We start from the raw sequence: 22279 nt of genomic DNA on the forward strand, positions 1-22279 counted from the left end.
CGTGACCCGCATAGCGAGGGCTGCTTGGTCCCTCCCGACCCCCGGCAAGGCTCTCGGCAAGGCCGGCAAGGCCCTCACGCTAGATTTGCCTCGCCAAGACAGTTTCCTCATCGGCCTCCCCAGCCCGCTTCGCTACGCCCCAGCCCTTCCCTCCGACAGGGGTTTTGCCGAGGCCAGGCCGCGCTAATACTCGCTTTTTCCCGCCAAATATGTAATGAAACCGCGTCAATCAGGCGTGAACAATTGCTGGCGGCGCGGCCAAATGACTCGCCTGATAAGACGGGCCCTTCCGAGCCAGCGGCCTGCGGGGCCTGCCCTGCGGGTCGGGGGGCCCAAGGGCCTCGAGGCCTACAGGGCCGACGGCTGGCGGGGCCCCCGCGGGGGTGGCAGGGCAGGACGGCGCCAGCTGGCTCGACACAACAAGTGAAAGTTTAAAGTCCCGCGCGGAGCTCGCTCGAAGGCCGCTTGTCTGATGAATTGTTTCGCACTGCAAGCCGGATCGGCAGTGAGGAGGGAGGGGGGAAAATTCGGCGGCCAACGGAGGGCGAAAGGGAGTCCGGTGAAGTGGACCCGGCGTTGAGTGGCGGAGCCAAACGGTCGTGGAGGCCTTGGCCCGCCCTGGCCGCGGCCTAAGGCAGGGCATTGACGACGGCCCGCGAGGACCACTACGGTGTACCGGCAGTGGGGGGCGGACGTGTGGCCGCCGCGGCAAGATGATGAAATTAAAAGATGAGTTTTACGGCGGCGGGGGGTTCATCACGTAAAACGAAAGTGCCAGCACGTCCGCGCGGCCCCCTCCCCTCCCCGCTTTCCCTCTTTCTCACGGTCAAGTGGGCAGGGAGGGGGAGTCCCCCCTCCATGTAGGGCAGCGGGACGGGCGGTGTGGTGATGGGAAAGGGGGAGGGGGGGGGGGTTGCCGGTGGGTGAGGACATGCTCTTCCGGGATATATCGCGTTCTGTAGCTGAGTGGCAATAAGCCCTGTAGGATGCGGGATAGGGGGGGGGGGGGGTGGGCTGAAACGGGTGGAAAGGGCCGCAGGCAGGCGGGTCGGCGGCCTCCCCTACGCCAATGGTACGGCGGTGTGGACTTGCCGGGTACATCGGTCGAAGCGGATTCTACGAAAACAAAACGAAAAGGCCACAAAGACCCGGCAAAGGCAGCGAACCTGTTTTTATTTCACGTCGTTGTTTCTCTAAAAGCGGCTCTCACAATAAAGTCGAGGGTGTAGCGGCACGCACGGCCATTCATTGTTGCCGTTTTTCTGCTCGTCTCGTTTTTCTCCTTGCTCCGACACTGGCAAATAAACGTGGCACATGTTTTCGTCGGACGCGCAATCTCGCACGGCACTGTCGCCTCCACTGTCGCCTCGCCGTGCCGCGCGCAGCTGCACCGGGACGCTCCATACGATATGCCGCACTAAAGATGGCGCTGGTGTGGCAGACGCCGCTGACAGCTGGCATCGGGGGCGGGGGCGGTGACTGCTGCCAGGGACGCTGCAAAGAAAGTCTGCCTTCGCTCAGGGCTGATTAATCTTCAAGGGAGAACTGGCGCCTTATCAAGCCGCCCACCTGCCGTTGAGGCAGTTTAAAAACGGGCCTGCCCAGGGTCTTTGTTGTTTCACTCGCGGACGCCGCGCCGCCCTGGAGAGACCGTCCGGGTGAAAGTTAGCGAAGAATCAAAGGCACTTCGGAAGAAACAGCCTCCGTTTCTTCGCGACTGCTCGTAAACAATTGCCCACGGAGCTCTGCCTCTCCGTCGGAAGCGTCCGTGAACAAATTTGAATCCACAACGGACAACCTGGCGGGCTTGTGGCTGTAACTTCCCGTTTGCGGCTTTGAGCCTACCAGTGTGTGCACCGCGGTGTGCCTGTCCGCGTGCCATGGTGTGTGGGTCGGCAATTCCCCCATGGCCCTATCCTCGCATGTATTCAGGTGACAAAGCAAAAATGAAACACACAAGACTGAAAATAAATAGATTTTAGAGGTACCCGTTTGAACGCTGCCCGGAAAAGGCTTCTGGTCGCCATTGTGCACAGCCATTGATCAAAGCGCGATACGGGAGCGAAGTGCTTCGTTATCACGGAAGTGCTGGCCGCCCGGCTGGCCGGGTCACACCAAACGCCCCCAATTAGCTAAGCACACACAAAACAATCGGCGAGCATGTGTCGCGATGGGGGCAGGCCGAGGGCCAGGCCGAGGGCCAGACCATTGTGTGGCTTCACCGGTTGGTGTTGGTGTCCCGCGGCCGCTGGCTAACCCATCCGCGGCTGCCCGCGGCCCGACTGAACTGCGGGCAACGCGGCCGCACAAACGCCTGCCTTGCAACAAAGCCTCCGAAAGGCTACACTGAGGGGAATCAGCCAGTCACCAATGACGCGCGTTCACATACAACACAGTGCTCCAGAGGTCTTCAGAGGTTCATCAAATCTCACAGGTGTATTTCAAAAAGTTCGAGCAACCCCGTCAGCAGCAACAAGGACGAAGCTCTAAAAATCCACAGCGTCGGACGTGTCTCGGCCGTTAAAGCTGGCGCACAATTAAAACTTTGTCAGAAAGCACCTTCGCTTTCTTTCCCCCTTCGGCCCCCCGGCGATAAATCCATCCCGACGGAGGCACTGTCGTCTCCGCTGTCGTCGCCCCTTCGATCCCCGCCCCTTGTTTCTTTCATTTTGGCCCCTCCGCGGAGCTGCGGGGCTTCACCGAGATTTATTTCCGAGCTTAGTACTACCGCTTGAGGAGCGCAGCAAGCGAAGCCGGCCCGGTCGGCTTGACCTGTCTCTGGCGGTGTGTGCGACGGATTCGTCGAACGTTTCCGAGTGCAGTTTGCTGCGACACGCTGTGTGAGCGTTGCTGGCGCCCTGACTTGACTCGACGCTCAGGACGCGGCCTTGACTCGCCAGCGCCACCCGGCCCCCCGATACCATCTCACCTTAACGTCCCGGAGTATTTCCGGTTCGTCTTGCTCGCTGACCGGAAGTCCAACGGACGTGTTTATGTTGAGATTAGGCTGCGACCCCTGGCGGCCTCGCGGTGGCACCTAATACGGATAGCCGTGCGATAGTGGCTAATGAATCGTCCGGTTTTGGCGCGCCTAGAGCCATTCGAGCCAGCCCTGCCAGTGGGCCAGAAAGCCGGCGCAGGTGGCCAAGACTCGAGACTGGTTTTGAGCTCCAGAGTCACTAAACAGGACTCGAACCGGCCGTGTGACCCTACCAACAAATTCCTTGTTCGGAGAGCAGTCTATCGGTGGGGTCACACGTTAGATTTGAGTACAATTTAGCAGGCTCTGCAGCTCAAAACCCTTCTCGATTTTTGACCGCTTCCATCCGGTCCTCTGGCCCACTGTGTGCGGCGTTCCAGCCGTTCCGGTGCGCGTGTCCGATGCGCACTTGTTTTCCTGCAACAGCGGAGAATCCCTCTCCTTCTCCATTTCTCATCCTCCGCTCCCCGGGCGCCCCCCGTCCACCGGCGATATTAATCCCCCGGCCAAGGCACGCCGCGGCGCGTTAAAAGTACCTGCGCGTGTGTTTACGTGTGGGGAGGGCGTACCGACGAGAGCACCAATTTCCTCCTCCTTTTAAATTGGCCTCCAAAGTGAGGAGGACTTACGGCCGCGTGTAGCGTAGTCTCGCGCCGAGTCTCCGCGATGGGCAACAAATCAAGGGCCCTAGCCTCGCCCTAGCCTCGCCAAGGGCGCCGGGGCCTTCCGGAACTCGCACAGCGCCTGACAGCCGACCGCCCTCGCCGCCTTCAAGGTCCGCGTGGTCCTTCATTTTCATTCCGGTCCGCACTTTTTGCCTGTTTTTCATCCGCTTCCTTCTTTATTTTCATCTCATCTCGTGTTGGTACCCTTTTTTCTGGGTGGATATCTCTGTTCTGTTTCCTCTCTGGTGCCGAGTCGTGTTGCTGTGTTGGCGTGCACCTCGGCGTTACTCGTGTTAAATGCAAACTTTGCATTGCCTTTCCACGTGTCTGCGTTCCGGGTACCACCCACTCGAACCCGCTTGAGCCCCGACTTAGTGCCAATCACTCGCCAAGCTGCGGCCCGCGTCGGCATTCGACAATGGCTTCTAGGAACCCACGCCACGCGCCAAACGAGTTAAAACTAGGAGTCGAGGGCAGCGTTCAGCCCTGCGGTACAGCGGACTACTTCGGTCGCAAAACAAACACACACACACTCACTCACACACACACACACTCACACACACACACACACACACACACACTGCGGCTGGGGTGACCCCATCCACCACAGGCCGGCATACAGCAGGACACACAGCTCGCCGACAATTTCAATCAGCTGCCACTTGTGTCACCAAAATTAATGTTTCATTTACATTTCGGCCGCTTGTCTGTCTGGCCGCGTATTCTCGGCCTGGCAGTGAGGACGTCCCATCTAAGGAGATTGGTCTCCCCTGGCCATTAATAATTATTTTCTTTGGGCTGCAGCAACAATGCCGCGGTCGCCCCCCTTCCCCTATCTGCTTCCAATTTCCCGGGGCTTCTTCGCCGTGCCTTTTTAGCGGCCCACTATCGACCTCTCGATACGCTCCGCCGCCTCGTCTTTTGTCGCTGCGATATTCGGCCCCCCTTTTATTTCGGAATCATGGTGCTTCTTTCCTGGCCGCCGCAAATTTTCACCTCGCTTTGCGGACGTTTCGCGAAATTAGGGGAAAACACGACGCTCTTCGTCGCGCTGCTAACGGCACCTGAAGGTGCGTAAAGGTGCCGGTGGCTTCCGTGTTGAACGCGAAAACGGCCTCGGAGCATCCATTTTCCTGAGTACCCGTAACGTCCAACTCCCACATCTAATTTCGGGGAAGTCCGCCTGGAAAGCAAGGAGGCCTGGAGCCAAGGCGGCAGCGGGGCCGGCCAAAGTGATTTGGACCCCTTTCCTGCGGAGGTATGTTTCTGGCGACACCATTTCCATACGCATCCATATTCAGCCGGATTAGCGCGATTCGCTGTTTTACGCGATGCAGCCAGAAAATATTCCAGCGCCTCCTGCCAGGGCGCCCCCCTCCGCGTCTGGAGGAGCGCCCCACAGCGATCCCGACTCGGAGGCATGACAGCGGCAGTACTACCGCACCCTTTGACGCCCCACTGGGAAAGGACCCCACCCAGTGGGGGCACCTCAGTTCCCAGGACATGTCTTTGAAGATCCTGCCCTACTGTGAGATAGTTTGATGCTCGTGTTTCGCTGCTATTCACTACGTTTGCTCACCAAATGTCTTTGTTTCAACTTCAAAGTCCGATCACACAAAGTCGAAAGCTCAGGTTGGAAGTTGTAGTTGCGCCAATTACGGGAGGCTCATCAGTGTCCGAACACAAAATGGCGGCCCTTCGCCGCGACGCTGCAGCAAGAAACACGGGCATGCGTGGCGCGGCCCTGAATTCTTCTCCGGACATTTCCTCCGGAGCGCAGTTTGAACTAATTGGAAACTGGATACGAGCTTCCCGGAGAGGCGGGCGGAGACGGCCCTCCTTCCCCGCTCGCCACGAGGGCCACTTTTTTCCATCTCCTCTTGTCTTTGTCCGTTTCCGCGCCACCGCGTCCCGCCAGAGGCGCACCTGCCTCTCTCCAAGAAAGCCTAAAATGTCTCGTTATAGGGCGGGCCGTCGCAATCGCCGAGGCTCGTTCACATTTTTACGGTGAACTGTCTGTTCGTAGCGGGGCTTAGCCGGCCCTCCAGTTCGTTCATAACGGCGTCTCGGCGTGGAGCTGTTTCGTTGTGATGTGAACTGGGGCGCAGAAGCCTATAAGGCGGGACGGGACCGTGGCCCGGGGCAGTGCCTTGGCTGTTGGTTTACGATGACCCCGACCAATCGGGGGCAGCGCGCCGCCGGCAGTGGCCGTCCCAGTTCCTTGTCCGCGATCCACGACACTGGGGGGGTTGTCACCCAGCAGCTGCCCACCGAATGCTGCATAAACAGTAATCGAGGCAGCGCGCGGTTCACTGCGCGTTCCACCTGACCCGCGAGTCGATCAAGGCAATAAACGCAGCGACAGGAGACAGAATATACCGCCCGTAAAAGCAGCGTAGCCAGTCTGCCGGGCCATCGGGGCGTCGGCCACAGTGCCCCTCCCACCTCCAGTTCGGCAATTTTGGACTACCTGCTCCGTGCCGCGGACGACCACCGGGCCGCGGTTGGCTGCAGAGTGATTCCGGAGTCGTCGCTCAGTCTCTCTCGCTCTCGTGGGGCGTCCCGGAGGGGAGCGAGAGAGACAGAGCGATGCAGCGAGCGAATGAAGCCCTCGGCTGGCGGGCTCGCTCAGGTCTGCACTGCCCTCTGATTTGGCCGTGGAGTGGCCTTGCCGGCCGGGAGCCAGCCCACCAGGCCGCCCACCAGGCCGCCCACCAGGCCGCCCACCAGGCCGCCCACCAGGCCGCCCACCAGGCCGCCCACCAGGCCCTCTCGGCCCTCGGGCCAGAAAGCCCCTTTACTGCACTCACCTGCGCAGCCGGCCGCGAAACACGATCGCTGGCGATACGTCCATAAAAGCACGGTGGGGCAGCGAGCACCAACTTGAGCCATTTTTCGCCTTTGGGCTGTGCAGCCAAGTCGACCAAGAATTTATTGGGAACGATATGGCTCCTACTGGAATTAGTTTTGAATTCTCAAGTTATGGCGTTGTTTTGACTGAGTCGTCACTTATGACTTCATAACTGATGCCGTCTTCACCTTTAAAACGTAATGACATCGTCCGCAAAAATTGAGGACTCGTCACCAGCCCTCACACCAATTCAATGGGTGTCACAAAAGTCACCGACTCTTTCTATGACATTGAACCAAAGTTTTGACAGTGGACGAAGCGGAATGGACGGTGTACGCGGAGTGGAGGCTCACGCTGCGCCCTTTGAAAGAACCAGCCGGTTATTTGATTCAGGACAAAGTGCGTTTGTTTGTTTTCCCAAAAGCACGTTTCAGTCAGGTCATTTTTTGCGCCAGTGGCGTTGTCCGGCGTGGCATTGCCGAACGCCAAAGCAATATCGGACAGTGGTTTGCTTTCGGGCGCGAAGTGCGCGAGCGGTCGTCAGAAATACAAAGTTCGAAAACGTCAAAACCGGACATTATGAATATTGCTCGCCGAGCCTGACTGCCGCTTTTCCCGGCTTTCCCGCGAACAAAAAGCAACGACTAACAGTGTACGCGCTGGCGTTTTCAGCAGTGCGAAGGACTGAGCCGCTGCTCTCGTTGCTCGCAAAAAAAAACCTTTTCGTTGCTAGGGGGAAATCTCACGCAACAAAAACCAAAAACAATTAAGCGTTCGGCACGTGGCTGCACGCGTTCGGCAGTCGTTCGGCATACGTTCGGCAAACGTTCGGCGCGCGTTCGGCACGCGGTCGGCACCTCCTCGCGTGAGCGAAAGTCGTCATGGGTCGGCCGTTCGCGCGTTGGGCCCTTCGGGCTTTTCGTTTTATTGCCCCTTTTCATCGCCTTGTCTGCCGCAGAATGCGCGCTGCTTTCTCCAATACGGTCCTGGCCGCCCCGCACCGCCCCTCTCCTGGCCACCAAATTGTTTCCGACGGTGAAGAATTTAGCGCGTCCGCGACCTCGGCCACGGCCGAGCTGTTGCCTGGCTCAGGGGGGAAAGGTATTGGCCTGCTCATCGAGAGAAAATAATTGATGTCAAAATGCTCGCCAGCAGAGATCTAGGGTCTGCCTTCTTGTCCCTGCATGACTGCTGGCCCTCACTCCGCACCGCCCCGCACCGCCCCGCACCACCCGCCGAGCGCACACAGATTTATTAGGCCGAATGAATGAATGAATTTGCAGCGCGGAGGCGAGAATCTGCATAAAATGGGGCGTTGCCGTGCGGGCGGACGGGCCGCCTTGTGGGCGTGCGGTGGTGCCCCACGCGGCGGCACCTCGGCCCCGCGCGGCGCGGCAGCGCGGCTTGATGTCTTGCTGGCAGCCCTGGCTGCCACCCCCTCCGGCCTGCCCTCCCTCGGCAGAGCTAACTTCGTATAAATTCTGTGTCGAGGGTGTCGTCAGTCACTCTGCCGCTCATCATCGATTCGCCGGGGAGTGACCAAAAATGACGTGGCTGTGGTCACACTCGGCGGCAACAGAGCAACATTTCAATCACAGGTAACTTCCCATCGAAACATTTCATGTTGGTGTTGCTGTGAACGTAGGCCTTTCCGTGGGCAGGTGGTCAAAGACCCTTAACGCCGAGTGACAGGCACTGTTTTTCTTGATAAAAAAGAGGTGGCCTTGGACGTTAAATAAAAACGAATTACCTCTCCTTTTTCCCTTAAAAAATGTCGCTTTTCCCCCTTTTTCGGTGACCGCGCGTTTGGGCACCTGGAGCGTTTTCATTTTGCCCGATTTTCAATCCCGCTGATCGGGTGACGGCATGCCGACGGCAGCGCTCCACGGCCTTCCGAAACGGCCAAACAAAGTGGCCAATCTCGCGGCGCTTAACGGTCTTCGGGCTTCGCGCTCCGCCGCCTGTACATGGACACGGACTTCATTAAGCAAATGCCCGGCCGGCCGGTCCAGCGTCGGTCTCTCTCGGGCCCCCGCCGGACGCCGCGAGCGAGCGAGAGAGACCGAGTTTGGAGGCAGCCGCTGCTGAGAAGGGGCCTTCCTTTCAGGATGACAGGTCGGCATCCCTCGAAATTCCGCCATACAAGGCGTACTAGGCCCCCACCCCCCGTCCACCTTTTCTTTCCTGCAATATCGCGCTTGTATTGACGCTGGGCCAGACGGCCGTGACATCGCACGCTAGGTGCGCTGGGTGAGCTCGGTGCGCGCTTCGACCGGCCGGATGAAAAAGAAGGAAAAAACAAGGAAAAAGGATTGCGCGTCGCCCAATGGTCAGCGTGTGTGGCGGGTCCACGCGAGGCGTGTAGAGACGTGCGTCTGTGTGTGTGAGGGGCTTCTTGTACTTTTTGTTGGGCCCGCGACCGCCGCCGCCGGCTGAGTAGAAACCAAATCCGTTGGAAAACATGACATCCCCATTAAACGGATGAAAACCGGTTAGAGAGTGGTGGGCGGACTGCAAACAATGGAAAGGCAAACAGGAAAAAAGCAACCGTGGAAAAACGACTTCTTTATTAAAAATCGGGGCCTGGCGGCATTGACGCATTGCCCAACCGGACTCGACTCGCTCCCGAAGGATGCCGGCATTTAAAACGCGTTATTGCCAATGGAAAGCACGAAGGCTCAACCTGCGAGTGTTGGCGACAGCCACCGACGCGTCTCTCCTGCGCCTCCGGCCACTCAATTCTATCCGAGCGGCATATCGCTCCATCCAGGCCTGCGCCGTGCCCATCGGCTTGCCTACAGGCTCGCCTACAGGCTTGACTACGGGGCTACAGACTGATTCCGGGAGTCGTTTTCGTCGCCGTGTCTCTCTCGCACTCGTGGGACTGCACTGTGTAGGTGCGAGGGAGACAGAGCGAGGAACACGGCTCTCGGAATCAGTCTGCTGATCCGTACCTACGGGGGGATCAAGCGATATGTGTCCCTTGCGTGCATTTCCACGCCGGCATATTAGGCTCCCCTCCGTAATCTCCCCCAGTCGCCTCCCTCCTCGGGCCGCGCCAGGCCGCGCCAGGCCACGCGCGTGCCTGCACGGAAGCGGGCCCCACCACGGCATTTGTCGCCCACGCCGACCATTTGCAACTGTCTACGTGAGGTAAAGTTTGAAAAGAAATTTGAATCTCTTGTAGTTTTTATGTGGAGAATTTTCTTTTTCTGTTGAAAATGCGCTAAATTCAACACGAGACTCGGGGTTTGTTTAGGAGTAGGGATGCCTGTTGAAGAAAACAACGAGTAGGCTCCCCCATATAGGCTGCTCCGTCAAAGTGACCGGAGGAACGTAAACGATTTTTTTTTGCTGGCTAAGTGGTGCAGTGACACACGAGGCCGGTCGGCCTATCACCGGGGCCCGACTAATTAACTCCAAGAGGGGCTATTTTTTAATTAGCGGTGTGCGTGCGTGGGAGTTTATTGCACGATGAGGTGCATCCAGTGAGGGAGACGGAGGGTGGGAGGGGTGCAGGGGAGGGAGGACTCGGGGCGACAACGCAGGGGCATCCTGTCGGCGTGCGGTATCACCTTTATCAAGGCCAGTGTTTCATGCGAGAGACGCGGTGTGCCCCCCCCCCCTTTTCCTCGTGCCTCTACACCTGCCTCCATAACCCACACAAGAGGCCCTGCGCTTGCTTGTTCAACTACGGTTGTTCTAAATGCATAAAAGGCCCTCGGCACAAACCCATAATAACCCCCCACCCACCATCTCGCTCCCGACGCCCTCTGCTTCGGTTGGCGGGAATGAGTTTACTTTCACTTTCCTATAGGGAGGTTCGGGAGGGGGAGGGGGTTAGATACAGGATACGCCACGCCAGCGGCGCGGCCTCGCGGTGTAGCGGCCTAGCAGCGCGGCCCAAAAGACGTGCGAGTTCACCTCTTTGATTGCGCGCAGGGAAATGCCTCATATTTCCCGGCAAATGGCTTTTACCTGTCCGTTTCGGCTGGCAAACACAGCAGGCGCGGCGTGGCGGCTCGGCCGTGTGAAACGACGGGGGGGGGGGGCTGATTTGCCTCGCCGTGTCCCGTGCCCTGCTAATGGTCCGGCACGACGAGGCTCTCGCTCTCAAGCACTGTATTGATCGCGTCAATTTTCAAGTTAGTGGAGCGCGGGCGAGGGTAGTGCCACGTAGTGCAAGGCCCTTGGCCCTGTGCCGTCGCCCTGCCGCCGCTCCGCCGCGTCGTTCGGGTGCGTCGGCCTGACTTCGCTCCCTTTCAGTGTGCCACCATGTCGACTATGCTGTGGGTAGGACGACGGGACGCCTGTCCTTCCGACGTGACGTGTTCCGTCCCATCAAGCAGGGCACTCGTCAAGTCCCCGCTGGAACCGCGCGACAACACCTGCCTGCAGTGTGCCGGCGTTCCTGCAGTGTCGAAGTGCTAATGGCGCGGCGAATGACTAATGGCGGCCTTTCTCTTTCGTTCCAGGTGATTTCACCGCGACCTTTCGCCGCCATCGCGAGGCTTCACGGGCCGTCGCCGCGTGTAAGTGGGGCCGCACCTTACAAGTGGGCCGCCGCTTGCAAGTGGGCCGCCGCGTGCAATGGGGCCGCTGCTTGCAAGTGGGCCACCGGGTGCAAGTGGGCCGCCGTTTGCAAGTGGGCCGCCGCTTGCAAGTGGGCCGCCGTTTGCAAGTGGGCCGCCGCTTGCAAGTGGGCCTCCGCCTGCAAGTAGGCCGCCGCTTGTAAGTGGGGACGTGGACACCGGTCGGGTTCATGAAGAGTGACATACTGGTACCCAGTATCCCAACCTGGTATAGCCTGGTGTAACCTGGTTAGATTGACGTCCCTTCTCCATCCCCAATACGATAAGCAAATGAGACGAGGCCCCGTTACCCCTCGCGGGCTGCATTTGTTTGCCCTCCCTCTCAACGCAGCGGCGCAGCGGAGCAGACGAAAGCGGCTCATTTCGACCACCTCCCTGACTGCACCGTCTGCCTGCCTGCCGCTCGCGGTGGATACGGACTCAGAGATCCGTCCATTCTGGATTTGGAAGCAGCAGGGCGGTGGAATCGCTTTAGCAGCGGACTGATTCAGACAGTGCTATCATTCCTCGGGCCCCTGCACTGCAAGACCCGCGATGAGTGCGAGAGAGACTGAGCGAAATCGGCGCATCGCATGACGCCTGCAGTCGAGGAGGTAGGCCGCACGCTGGGCCCGCCTGGTCGACGGGACTGCATCCACCGGAGAGGCAGGCGCTCGAAAACGGGAATGATAAAAGAAAGGAAAAGACACAACGGAAGGAAAACGGGGGTTGAAAAATAATAATAGTGCAAGCGGTAGTGGGGTCGGCTTGAATCGGATGGCGAGTCGTTCAATCCGTGCGGTGAGGCCTTATCAGTTAATGAAATCCAAATACCGACCTCCTTTTCTGTGTCTTCTTCGCCTTCCGGCCGTCGTGGCGTGGAGCCGTCCCGACCACAGCCAGATCGCTCGAGATACGCTCGGCCAGCCAGCCAGCCAGGCAGCCAGGCACCGCGCGGGAAACAGAAACGGCATTTAATTTTTGACTCCCGAGACGCAGCCGCAGCACCTTGCCGGCCAGACCGGCCGGAAGTACGCAGTAGGCGAGCCTGCTGTCCGGTTTTTTCTCCGCCCTCAAGCTGCTGAGCACTTCCCTTTGTTCACTCTGGAGGACAGCAATAGAGGCCACCTTGTCCAGCGTTCCTGTCACACTGGAAGTAGGGTCCTGTGTGGGCCGGCCTCCACTGCGTTTGTTGCGCTGGAGTGTGGTCTACTCATTGTACCGCAGGAACCCTCCTCCGGATGTGTAACGCCGGCCGGCTTAAGCTACGATCAAGCCACTCCGTCCGACTGGCATGCTGCTCCAGCCGCTGGAGCGTTACATGTTTCCAGTAAAATGTGGTAGTGCGCGGGACGCGGCCGACGCGGGCCCAGGAACAATGTGGGAGGGGGAAGGAAGAGCCGGTGCGGCTGGGTCGCTAACAATAGAATTATATGTGAGCGGTCCTGGGGAGCCAACGGCGGGACGTCCTTTCTGCAGGAGAACGAGTACCTCTCGCTCCCGGGGACTTTTCAAATGCGACAGTCCAGACCGAGGAACGTCGCATGGCCGAGCGTGAAGCTCGAACTGCAGTGTGGTCTGTTTTATTTTGAGAAACGATGTCAGTGAGTTCAAGTTTGCGTCGATTGTCTCAGCCGACTGCGTTTCATCGCCGGGAACTCCCCCTCCCCCTTTCACAGCCAAGCTTGATGTTTCAGCGCGATTCTTTCGCATTGATTAGTTACCCCGCAGGCCAGCGGAGGCTCTGGCCTTCCATGCGGGTGGCCTTCCACGCCGAAGGGCCGATGGCTGCCCAGGGCCTTGCGAGACCCATTTGACGGGGCGTGGTGTAGCCTCAGCGGCGGCCGGGGCCCCGCGGGGTCCACTGGGCTTCGACGGATAAAGGGTTCCCGTCTCGTTACGTCGCCCTTGGCGTCTAATCCAGCCCAGATAAAAGAAGATGCTGTTGCCGTCCAAAGTTTGGCTGGCAGATGGCGTGGCGTGGCGGCGTCCAGTCGGCTCCAGTCGGCTCCAGTCGGCTCCAGTCAGCGCGCGCTCTTTTGGAAGCCGAACAAGCGTCGGGGCGTTGCGAGCCGAGGGGCTTAGGCTTCTCTCTCTCCTTCATCCCCCCTCCCCCCCCCCCTCCGCCACCCCTCGTCAGGCCTAAGGTCACCGGGGGGCACCCAAAGCGAGGCAATGCAGTCACACTCGGCCCAGAGCAGGGACAACTTTATGAGTTTGAACTTGTACACAATATCGTACGACTTTTTATCCTCAAAAATAAAATAATTTTTCAGAAACATAGATATTTTGGAATTATTTTACTTAATTTGAAGAGTTTGTTTTCGAATTGCTGGAAAAATTCTCATAAGTATTATTGCACGCTTTTTCAATCGTTTGTAATAATTTCTGTTTACACCTGCAAAATATTACGGTATGGCGTGACCGACTACTGCGTATCTTGAGTTGCGCAACCCGTTGCCCCATTTTCTAATTAGATCTCCCAATCTGCAGTCGGAAGCCCAGTCGCGGCACCGAAAGGGGTGCTGCGCGCAGAATGTTCGTTTCCGGGGCCAAAGTCTCGAGATGACGCAGTGAATGCAGCGCGCTCTATTGTGCACAACGCGAAACGAGCGCCGGGGAGATGAGCACCGGCGGGGTCATCGAACTGTCCTCTCTCTCTCTCTCTCTCTCTCTCTCTCTCTCTCTCTCTCTCTCTCTCTCTTTCCGAAGTTATCGCAGCGAGTAGCGAGGCGAATGCGATTTTTTGGGCGTCTCCATTAGCGCGATGAGGTTCGAGTGCAGGAGGCGCGGCGTATCCGATGGACAGCGTCCGCGCAGTGCAGTCGGTGGAGCGACTTTGAGGTTAGGGCCGTCATTCACCCAGCGACCCCAAAGCCGCCGCCGCTGTGCCAGACCGCTTTTGCCGGCTACCCGCTCTTTCGCCGAGAGAGTGGATGCCCCGGAGCTGTTTTGCGTCCGTTCCAAGACGCGACTGGGGAATATTTGCTCCGCTCGCGTGTGTGGTTTATGCAATCAGAAAAACTTGTCTATCACGTGAAGCTCGCGGAGAGCCCGTTTCGCCGAGAGAGGATGCGGTTAAAAATGAATTGGAAACGGTGGCACGTCCTAGTCACGCCATTTTTCTAGTACTGTGACTGTCCTCGCAGTCTCCTTGCCGATTACGGTGTTCTTTGCCTTGCTCTTTGTCGCGTAGTCCGCGTGTTGTGTATACACTGCTCCATCCCTTCATTTTCGCTGTCACGGGTACCATCCCCGCGTCGCCCACGGGCGGGGAAAAAAATGCAAATGGCTGCCGGTTATCTTGGCGCGGCCAGGTTGGCCAGACTGGTTGCTGGCTGCGGCGCACCGCGGTGCCTCGGGGACCGGGAGGACGGTCGGACATCCTGCCTCCACGATTTCTATTTGACCGCCGTATTTCACACTGATAAGCCTGGTGCATGCTTGTGGCTAGGTGTTTGCGTCACAGCCAGGTGTGTGTATGTGTGTGTAACAGGTACGGCTAGCAGGCCGGGAAGAAGTGCTGATGGTTGAAAATAGAGTGAAATTGCCACTGTTTCCTTTTTCATCCTCGAGTTCTTGCTTCCTTTGTTCCTCTTCCCCATGATGCCCCCCCTTTCTGGGTCGTCCTCGTCTTCGCTCATCGGGACGCGACGTTTTCCCTCGCATTACGACCCACCCTAAAGTAGCATTGCGCTGTGTGCCGGCCGATTGCCCGCACTGCCGGCCGCGCCGTGGCCACTCCGCACAGTGGGGCAGGAGGACGGTGGGGACGGCCAAAACTCCAGACGAGTTTTGAGCTCCAGAGTCGCCAAACGGTACTCGAACCGAACCTGTGGCCCCACCCATCGATTGCTCTCCGAACGAGGAATCCATTAATGGGGTCACACGTTCGGTTTAGCTGAGAATGCGTCTAGAATTTCGGCTGCCCCCAACTGGTCTTCTGGCCCACTGTGGGCGCTCATCAGGGCGTCGTGACGCAGAAAGAGACTCCAATCCAGTAGTGTGAGACTCTCTAGCCCACTGCGCTAGCTCCGCTAGCTGCGCTGTGTCGTGCTCAGATATGCATAGAGTTATGCATAAGAGATGCGCGCCTAGCGGGGGGGCGGGGCGTCAAGGAAGGCGCGGGGAGGGGGGCGGGCATGATCGCATATGAGGTTTAGTTCGTTGGCGGCAGTAGCGCCCGCACTGTCAGCCCGGATTAGCGGGCGTGGCAGTGGGCCGGTCTCTGAAAAGAGCTTCATTCATTTTCTCGAGAATCTTCCCGAGATCTAATCTAAAACTAACAAAAAGTTTCAGTCGATTTGCCTTGCCCGTTTTTTGACGGTGTCGCGGAGGGTTCATAACTCGATGGCGACTCGATGCGACGCGTCTAGTGTTGCAATTACCAAACAACCCAGCCATCCATTCACGTGGCCATTCGGTGCACCGAGCAAAGCGCGAGGCAGCCAAGCCAGATCCAACTCAATAGAGCGGCAGCCTTGGGCGTCGCGTCGTGTTCGCAGCGACACTGCAAGCCGTGTTCTCAGTGCGTTTCGGTCCGCATTTCATTCCCTTCGACCGCCAGGCCGTGTGGAGAGAAACAGCCCAAAGCCGGAGAAAGAGGTGTGTATGCAAATCCAGTGAAGGGGCCTCTTGAGTGAGGTCCCACGCCGCTTGATTCATCATGTAGCAGGGCCCTGAGACTGAGTACGCCTTGGAGCCAATCAGGCCGCCTGCGAGTGCCCGCTGTTTTCGTTTTCCATCATGGCTGCGAGCAAGCAGTCGCTCAGCGAGGACCCTAATCAAAGGTGATTACTCGCCCAGCCTCGGCCAGCAGCAGTGATTCCGAATTAATTAATATGGATACCGTTGGCCGCCCGCGTGTAGTCCTGCAGTGCGGGCCCTTTGCGTCTGGTCACTCCCCAGCCCTTTGCCAGATTTCGCTTCCTCCTCTCTACCTACGCTCTAATTTCTCGCCCCCTATACCCCCCTCCGCCTCCCGCTTTCGGCGACCTCCCCCTTCCACCAAGACGCAATTTGTCAAGACTAAGTGGAGTTAGCATCCAACAAGGAGGCCCGGCTTATTACATCTGGAAGCAATGCAAATAGTTAGCAATTGTAGCGCGGCGCGAAGCCTGTCGCATAAGTCGCCTTTAATTGTGGCTTCAAAATCAGCCATATTTTCTGCGGTTTCGATCCAGGGGCTTGCCACCCCAACGTGATTATTTGAATTGAGTATTTTCTCCTTGTTCGCGAAACAAAAGACAAAATTTCTTGAAATTAAAGAAAATAAAAACTAAGTCGGGGGTTTGCTCTGTACTGCCGATAAGACAAGACTATTGCATGTTAAACTGTAGTGAAATATCGCTTTGGCCGGGCCGCCGCCTCCCCGCCACGTACGCCGAGGGGAAGTCTTGGGCGACGTGCGAGCTGGAAGCGCTTTGTCGTGGAATTATTTATCCGGAATGCTCCTCACTGCTTTAACCGGAAGCCGGGAATCGCGAGACTCCACCCGCCTCGTTGGGTCTCGGCTCCAGAGATGCGTCGGTAAAATGAATCATAAAGCATACCGGTATTCATGAAAAGAACAACTCGTACTTCTTGCCCTTGGTAAAAACCGTGTGAAGTATATGGAGTACATGTAAAGCAAGAGTTGTTTTCAATTCGAAGGTTCAAGGTCACTGGCAAATCCCAGCTCAAGAACACACGTTGTTTTGGGGGAGGGCCTGCTCAAACTGCTCGCAGGGCTGTGTTGGCGGCCGTGGGACGGGCAGCTCGCAGTGTAGGCACGCGGAGCCATTTGGGTTGCAATAATATCGGCAGTATAGAATGCATTGAGGAATATGATTGAGGGAAGGGAGTCGAGCCGAGCGGAGGAGATGGTGTGGCCGGGGCGATATTTTTGATCTGGCGCGGCGATAGGCCGACGGGGGCTGGCGGGGCTGCCACCATGGCAATAAAGGTGCACTCCGGACTGCGCCCTCCGACCCACCGCGTGCCCCACCGCGCCCCACCGCGCGCCCGCCCGCGCCGTTCCATCCCGTATGGGGGCTGCATCACAATTGCCAATGCCATATTTTCGATTTTAATCCCCTGACGTCGCAGTCTTCTGTACGCGTGTGAGAGAGAGAGACAGCGTGACCCACGTGCGTGTGCGTGCCTGCGTGTGTGTGAGTGTGTGTTCCTCCGCTGTCGTTTGGCGCCGCTGGGCGACACGTTTCCCCCACCCTCCCCGAATATCAAATGCCCGATGTAGGGAACGCAGTGGAGCACTGTGTGTGCGCGATCGTGTCGGAATAAAATGCCCCCCGAAAGTCCGCAGGAGAGCGGGCTGCGCGCTGCCGCCGGGCGTGGCCATGCTCGGGACGTGCTGGGCGAGGCGCCCCGCTCGCCGTGCTCGCCGTGCTGCTCCTGGGGTCGCAGTGCGTCGCACCCCGCAACGACATCGAAGCCCGTCCAATGGAGTGGCCGCGTCGCTGTCCCATTCATTCGCCCCTTCTTTTCCGCGTTCCATCTCTATTCCTCCAGCACGACGCTGTCCCAAAAAAGAAAAAAAATTGAACCAATATGACAAAAAGGGTGGAGGTTCAAGTAAAATTTGGAACTAAATTTTCCGTCAAAATTTTCCTACATTGAAGAAGCGCTCTGGCCGCCTCGACCCCCCTCGGGGCTCTCGGACATTGGATAAGCTAAACAGGAGGGGTCGCCGATAACGCCGCGTGTAACGTGCCGCCCGGAATTTCACAGCAAGTTAAGCCTCGGCCGGTACACTTTAAGTGTGGCGGTGTGGAAGCACCTAACTTCCATCACCGGTATCCCCGCAAGTTTGCCCCCGCACCCGCCTCCTCGCCCTCGCCCTGGAAGGCCGAGCCGTGGGGCCGTGGGGGCGTGGGGGCTGGAGGGGCGGCACTCCTAACGACTAGGCTAATGCAAGGATCGCACTTGATTAAGTTACATTACTTGGAACAGCATGCGTTTCATTATGGCGGTGTGTGTGTGTGTGTGTGTATGTGTGTGTGTTGTCTACGTTGACGCTGATGGTGCAGGAGCAGACACCGCCGCAGGCTCCAGCGATAACCCTAGAAACCACTAGGAAACTTTCAAAGATCAGAAATGAGCAGCTCCGGTTATTTTCAGAGACGGTGTAGCTTATGGATGAGAGGTTTGTAACAGAGATCACCGTCCACTTCCTGCAAAGTCCAGCTCTTCAAGTTTGCGAGACAGTTGTGAAAAGCAAAGGGTTTCATTCCAGTGAAATGCACCTAGTCCGAACGATCTTCGCATATGTGCCAGATTGATGCTGGCCCCGTGCTTTTTGCAGTGTTGGCTATGAACCCTTTTCCGCGGTCCTGCGGCAGTCCCTCGGCCTTCGCGGTCCGCGGGGCTCGGTGGGCCTGGTGGACCATCCCTGCAAATCACTCGCCATATCTCCGGCCGCCTGGCCGGGCCGGGCCACGCCGCAGATCCACCCCCGCGTAATATCGCCTATTTTTCAAGCTTGGTGGCGACGCGAGGGTCGCGCGGGCTTCGAAGGGCGAATGGGGGCCGTGCGAGCAATATGCACGCGGGCCAGAGCACCAAAGGAGTGGCTACCGTTCGGAGATGGAGTGGCAACAGGTAACGGAGGCGTTAGGATGACGACATACCTTGTCTTGCCAAACCCTAGCTAGCTCAGAATGCTGCAGGACTCGTCAGGAAACCGACGTTTACTCGTCGAAGAGTATGCCGAGGACACAAGGATTGTTTCCTGCTTTTGTCCAGTGAAGTGCAGGTTTGACGAGCACCTTTTGGGACCAGAAGTTGAAATGTGGCTGAATATAGCGCCCGTTTTCAAACCCGGTCGCACTCCAAACTGCTATTGGCGTTGGTTGGTCGTTGTGTCCAGCTCCTCGAAATAGCACACCTACCGCTCGGAGACGAAACGCGCCCCACGCGGTCATGCGAACGGCACGGCACAGCCATCGAAATCCATCCATTTCCTGGACAATGCGGGATTGGTTTTGTTGCGAAAATAATTACGGCTCAGGGAGCCGTGTCAAATGGGATGCTTCACGGGCCAGTGAGTCACAAGGGGAGTTTTCCTTTCGCGGACTGAAATGTTTCGATAACGGGATTTAACGTGAGCTTCATTTCAAAGGCTTGGCCTGCCGACTGCGGGGCGGCGGCAGGGCGCGGCAGGGCGCGGCCGACCCAAGGTAGCCTCGGGGGTTATTTTTTACCGTCTTTATTTCCTGAAGGCTTCTGAAGGTGTGTCTCTCTCGGACTGCTGGGCCGTCGCGTGTGGGTGCGAGAGAGGCGGGCCGAGGAAACGGGATTTCGGAAGCGTAGGGAATGAAAGGCCAGGACGATTGGCGCCGAGATTCCTTTTCCGTGACTTGTTGCGCCCCTTCGAGTGCCCCTTGATGTACGTGCATTTCCGTATTTACGCGAGGAGACGGTTCGTTTGGCACCGCCAATCATTAAAGGGAAAGGGAGCTCTGCGAAGCGACTGACGTGTGAAATTGTTTGCCCTGTTAGAATTTTCTTTGCCTCTTCGTCTTTTGCCGTTGGCAGACCTGCAGATTCGGTGCCCCTCCAAGGCCAGTTTAACTAATCGAGTGTGCCGTGTGTTCGCAGGGCCCGACAAGCACGAAGTCAGCCGTCGGCACATAACGAACCAGCAGGGCAACTGGCAGCAGGAGTGGTACTCCGGCACCGACGACTACCACCAGCGCCTGGGCGAGGGCGTGGGCCCGGCCGACAACAACACCGTCACCAACGTCACGGTGCAGCTGGGAGGCTCGGCCTTCCTGCACTGCCGCGTCCGCAACATGGGCGAGCGCACCGTCAGCCCCGAGGTGAGTCCACCGACCCGACCCAACTAATTGGCGTCACGCACAATCGCTGTCTCTTCCGCGCCGGCAGGCACCATGATGGAAGCACTGCGAAGCGCTGTGAAGCAACGCCAAGCAACGCCGAGCCAAGGCAGCGACCGGAAATGACGTCGCCAAAAAACAAGGGGAGGAATACCGTATCGACTGGTGCGTTTCGAAGCGCGAGAGGGGGGGCGTACGAGAGAGCTGAGATGATTAAGCCGAGGGAGTGTACGCCACATTTTTGTATCCGTCCAGGTTATCTACACCGTGTATCTGCAGCCTCTGCTATCTCTCTCACGCGAAACACACACGCGCGCACACATTCGCGTCACTCAACTTCGCACATACGATGCGATCGAAGTGATAATTCGTGACTGGGGCGCACATGCACGGACCGAGGGAGGGAGGGCGAGCGCTGCTGGCCAAGCTGGTGGCCTAGTTGAGACGGGTCCGGTCGCCATGGGCCGCCATGGGCGCGCCTGGCGCCCGGCCATGAGGAATAGTAATGAGCCGAAACTCACGCGACCTGATTCCCCCCACTCTCCTTCGGTCTCACTCTCGCACCCCCCGACCTTTCGGACGACAAGGAGCGGCTGCGCTGGGGCACGTCTGCTGCCACTCTGAGGCTCCGCAGACTTGAGGCTCCCACAGCGCGTCGGTGGCAACTCAAGGGCAAGGTCGTTTGGCGCCTGGGGGCGGGGGGCTGTGGCGGAGGCGAGGTATCGAATGAGGAATGCCGGCGTGGGCTGGGCGTCATTAGTAAGGCGCCAAAGTCGCGGGGAATCCAAAGCCAGAAGGCCCAGATCTTGTAATTACAGCCGAGGGATTTTTCCCGCCCATCTGGCACGAGATGTTTCCCTCGTTTCTCTCGCGTCCACGGACCCGTCTCGGTATCCCGCTCTAGGACGTTGCAGGCAAACCGGTTAAAGAGCATTGCTTAGTGGACTTCAAAGAAGACCAGGTTGCCGAGTCGGGCGTGAGCGGAGCGGTCGCTGGGGCTCCGATTGGACCGTCAGGGATATTGACTGATTACCGACAACGTCGAAAGCCATGAGGAATTCACCCTTTGGTCTCGCGGAGGGAGATGTGCACAAGTTTGTTGGCGCTTCCGGGTTCCGGGACAACTTCCGGATAAGACAAATTGTCGATGAAGACGGCTTCGGCAGACTATCAATCGCCTTTGCCGCGGAGCGAAAGCGCGGGTTCGCGGATTTGAACGCCAGCAGCGGGACTTTGGACTAATTTACTCGCGTCTGTCGATATTGTTTAAACTGTTTCTTGTTCCTTAATGCAGGAAAGGCATATTACAGCAGTGTGCGGTCCCGGCTGTACAGACGAAGGACCCTAGCCTAGGTGGTGGAGGCTGACACGGGGTGACACGCATGCAGAAAGATGTGCTGACGGACCTCGCAGTGGTGTTCGACCCCCTTCCCGCTTCTGCTGTGTCCTCCATCCAGTCTGCCCACTCTGCTTGCGAGCCTCTCTTTCCTTTTTCTGTTCTGTTTTTGCACCTCCTTCCCTCGACTTTCTCCGTCCTCCTTGTCCCGCCTAATTCCTATTCTCTGCCTTTTTCTCGTACAACACGCACAACTTTTTCCCTGCTCCTTGGCGCCGCTCCAGACGCGGGTTTTACAAGGGAGGAAGTGAGGAAATGGAGCAGGCCGGGGGAGGAAGGGGGAGGGGGAGGCTGGGGGGGGGGTTGTTGCGGGGAGTGACTCGGGCCGCGGTAAAGGCATGGGGGAAATGGAGTAAAAAATTTGGGGCGCACGCACTCTGACTGCCCACGAGTTCATTTACTTTTCCTTTGCTCGCGGTTTCGAAACTCCCACCGCTTCCATCCGCGATTTCAACTTTTGATCATTATTTTCGCCCCCCCGCACTTTACCTTGCGAAAGTCGGCGCGGGCGCCGACCGGGCGGAGCCGGGGTCACCGTCACCCCGCCAAGCGCACCAGACGCACAATGAGTGGGCACTGCAAAATTTGCGTCGTCGGTATGAAAACGAGGCTAGGTCGGAGCTGCCACGTGCTTCTGGAAAAGGTGCCAAGGGTCCCTCCGACCTGCTGCACCAGCTTTAGCTACTCGCCGGGCGCCCTTCCCCGCCACGCCGTGTATCCCGCTGTTTCACGGCCAGCCACGCATCAACGGCTATCTGCGACAGAAAATCTGAAAGGTGGTGTGTGTGTGTGTGTGTGCTTGTGAGTGTGTGTGTGTGTGTGTACGTGCGGCCCACACAGTGTGGGGCGACCCGCGGCGCAGCGGGGCACTTCGCGATGCGCATCGCCGGCATGGCCCCTCCCCCTCTTCCCGCAGGGCCTGAGGCGGCCTGAGGGTGCGACTGGGGCGGTCCCCGAACAGCTTTAAGGGCGGCGAGAC

General features: G+C 58.2%; 1 protein-coding gene across 4 annotated transcripts in view; it reads left to right on the top strand.

The window, feature by feature from the left end:
• The window catches only part of LOC117642785 (hemicentin-1), a 205769-nt gene that overhangs the window by 143926 nt on the left and 39564 nt on the right, over nucleotides 1-22279 (top strand). For all 4 annotated transcript variants that reach the window (XM_034381325.1, XM_034381326.1, XM_034381324.1 and 1 more), the window contains one exon: nucleotides 19666-19886. In XM_034381325.1, coding sequence (XP_034237216.1) covers nucleotides 19666-19886 — 221 coding nt within the window. The remainder of the gene's footprint in view (nucleotides 1-19665; nucleotides 19887-22279) is intronic.

Source organism: Thrips palmi, unplaced genomic scaffold (genome assembly GCF_012932325.1).
Source record: "Thrips palmi isolate BJ-2018 unplaced genomic scaffold, TpBJ-2018v1 HiC_scaffold_16, whole genome shotgun sequence".
In the NCBI taxonomy this organism is placed as follows: Eukaryota; Metazoa; Arthropoda; class Insecta; order Thysanoptera; family Thripidae; genus Thrips; species Thrips palmi.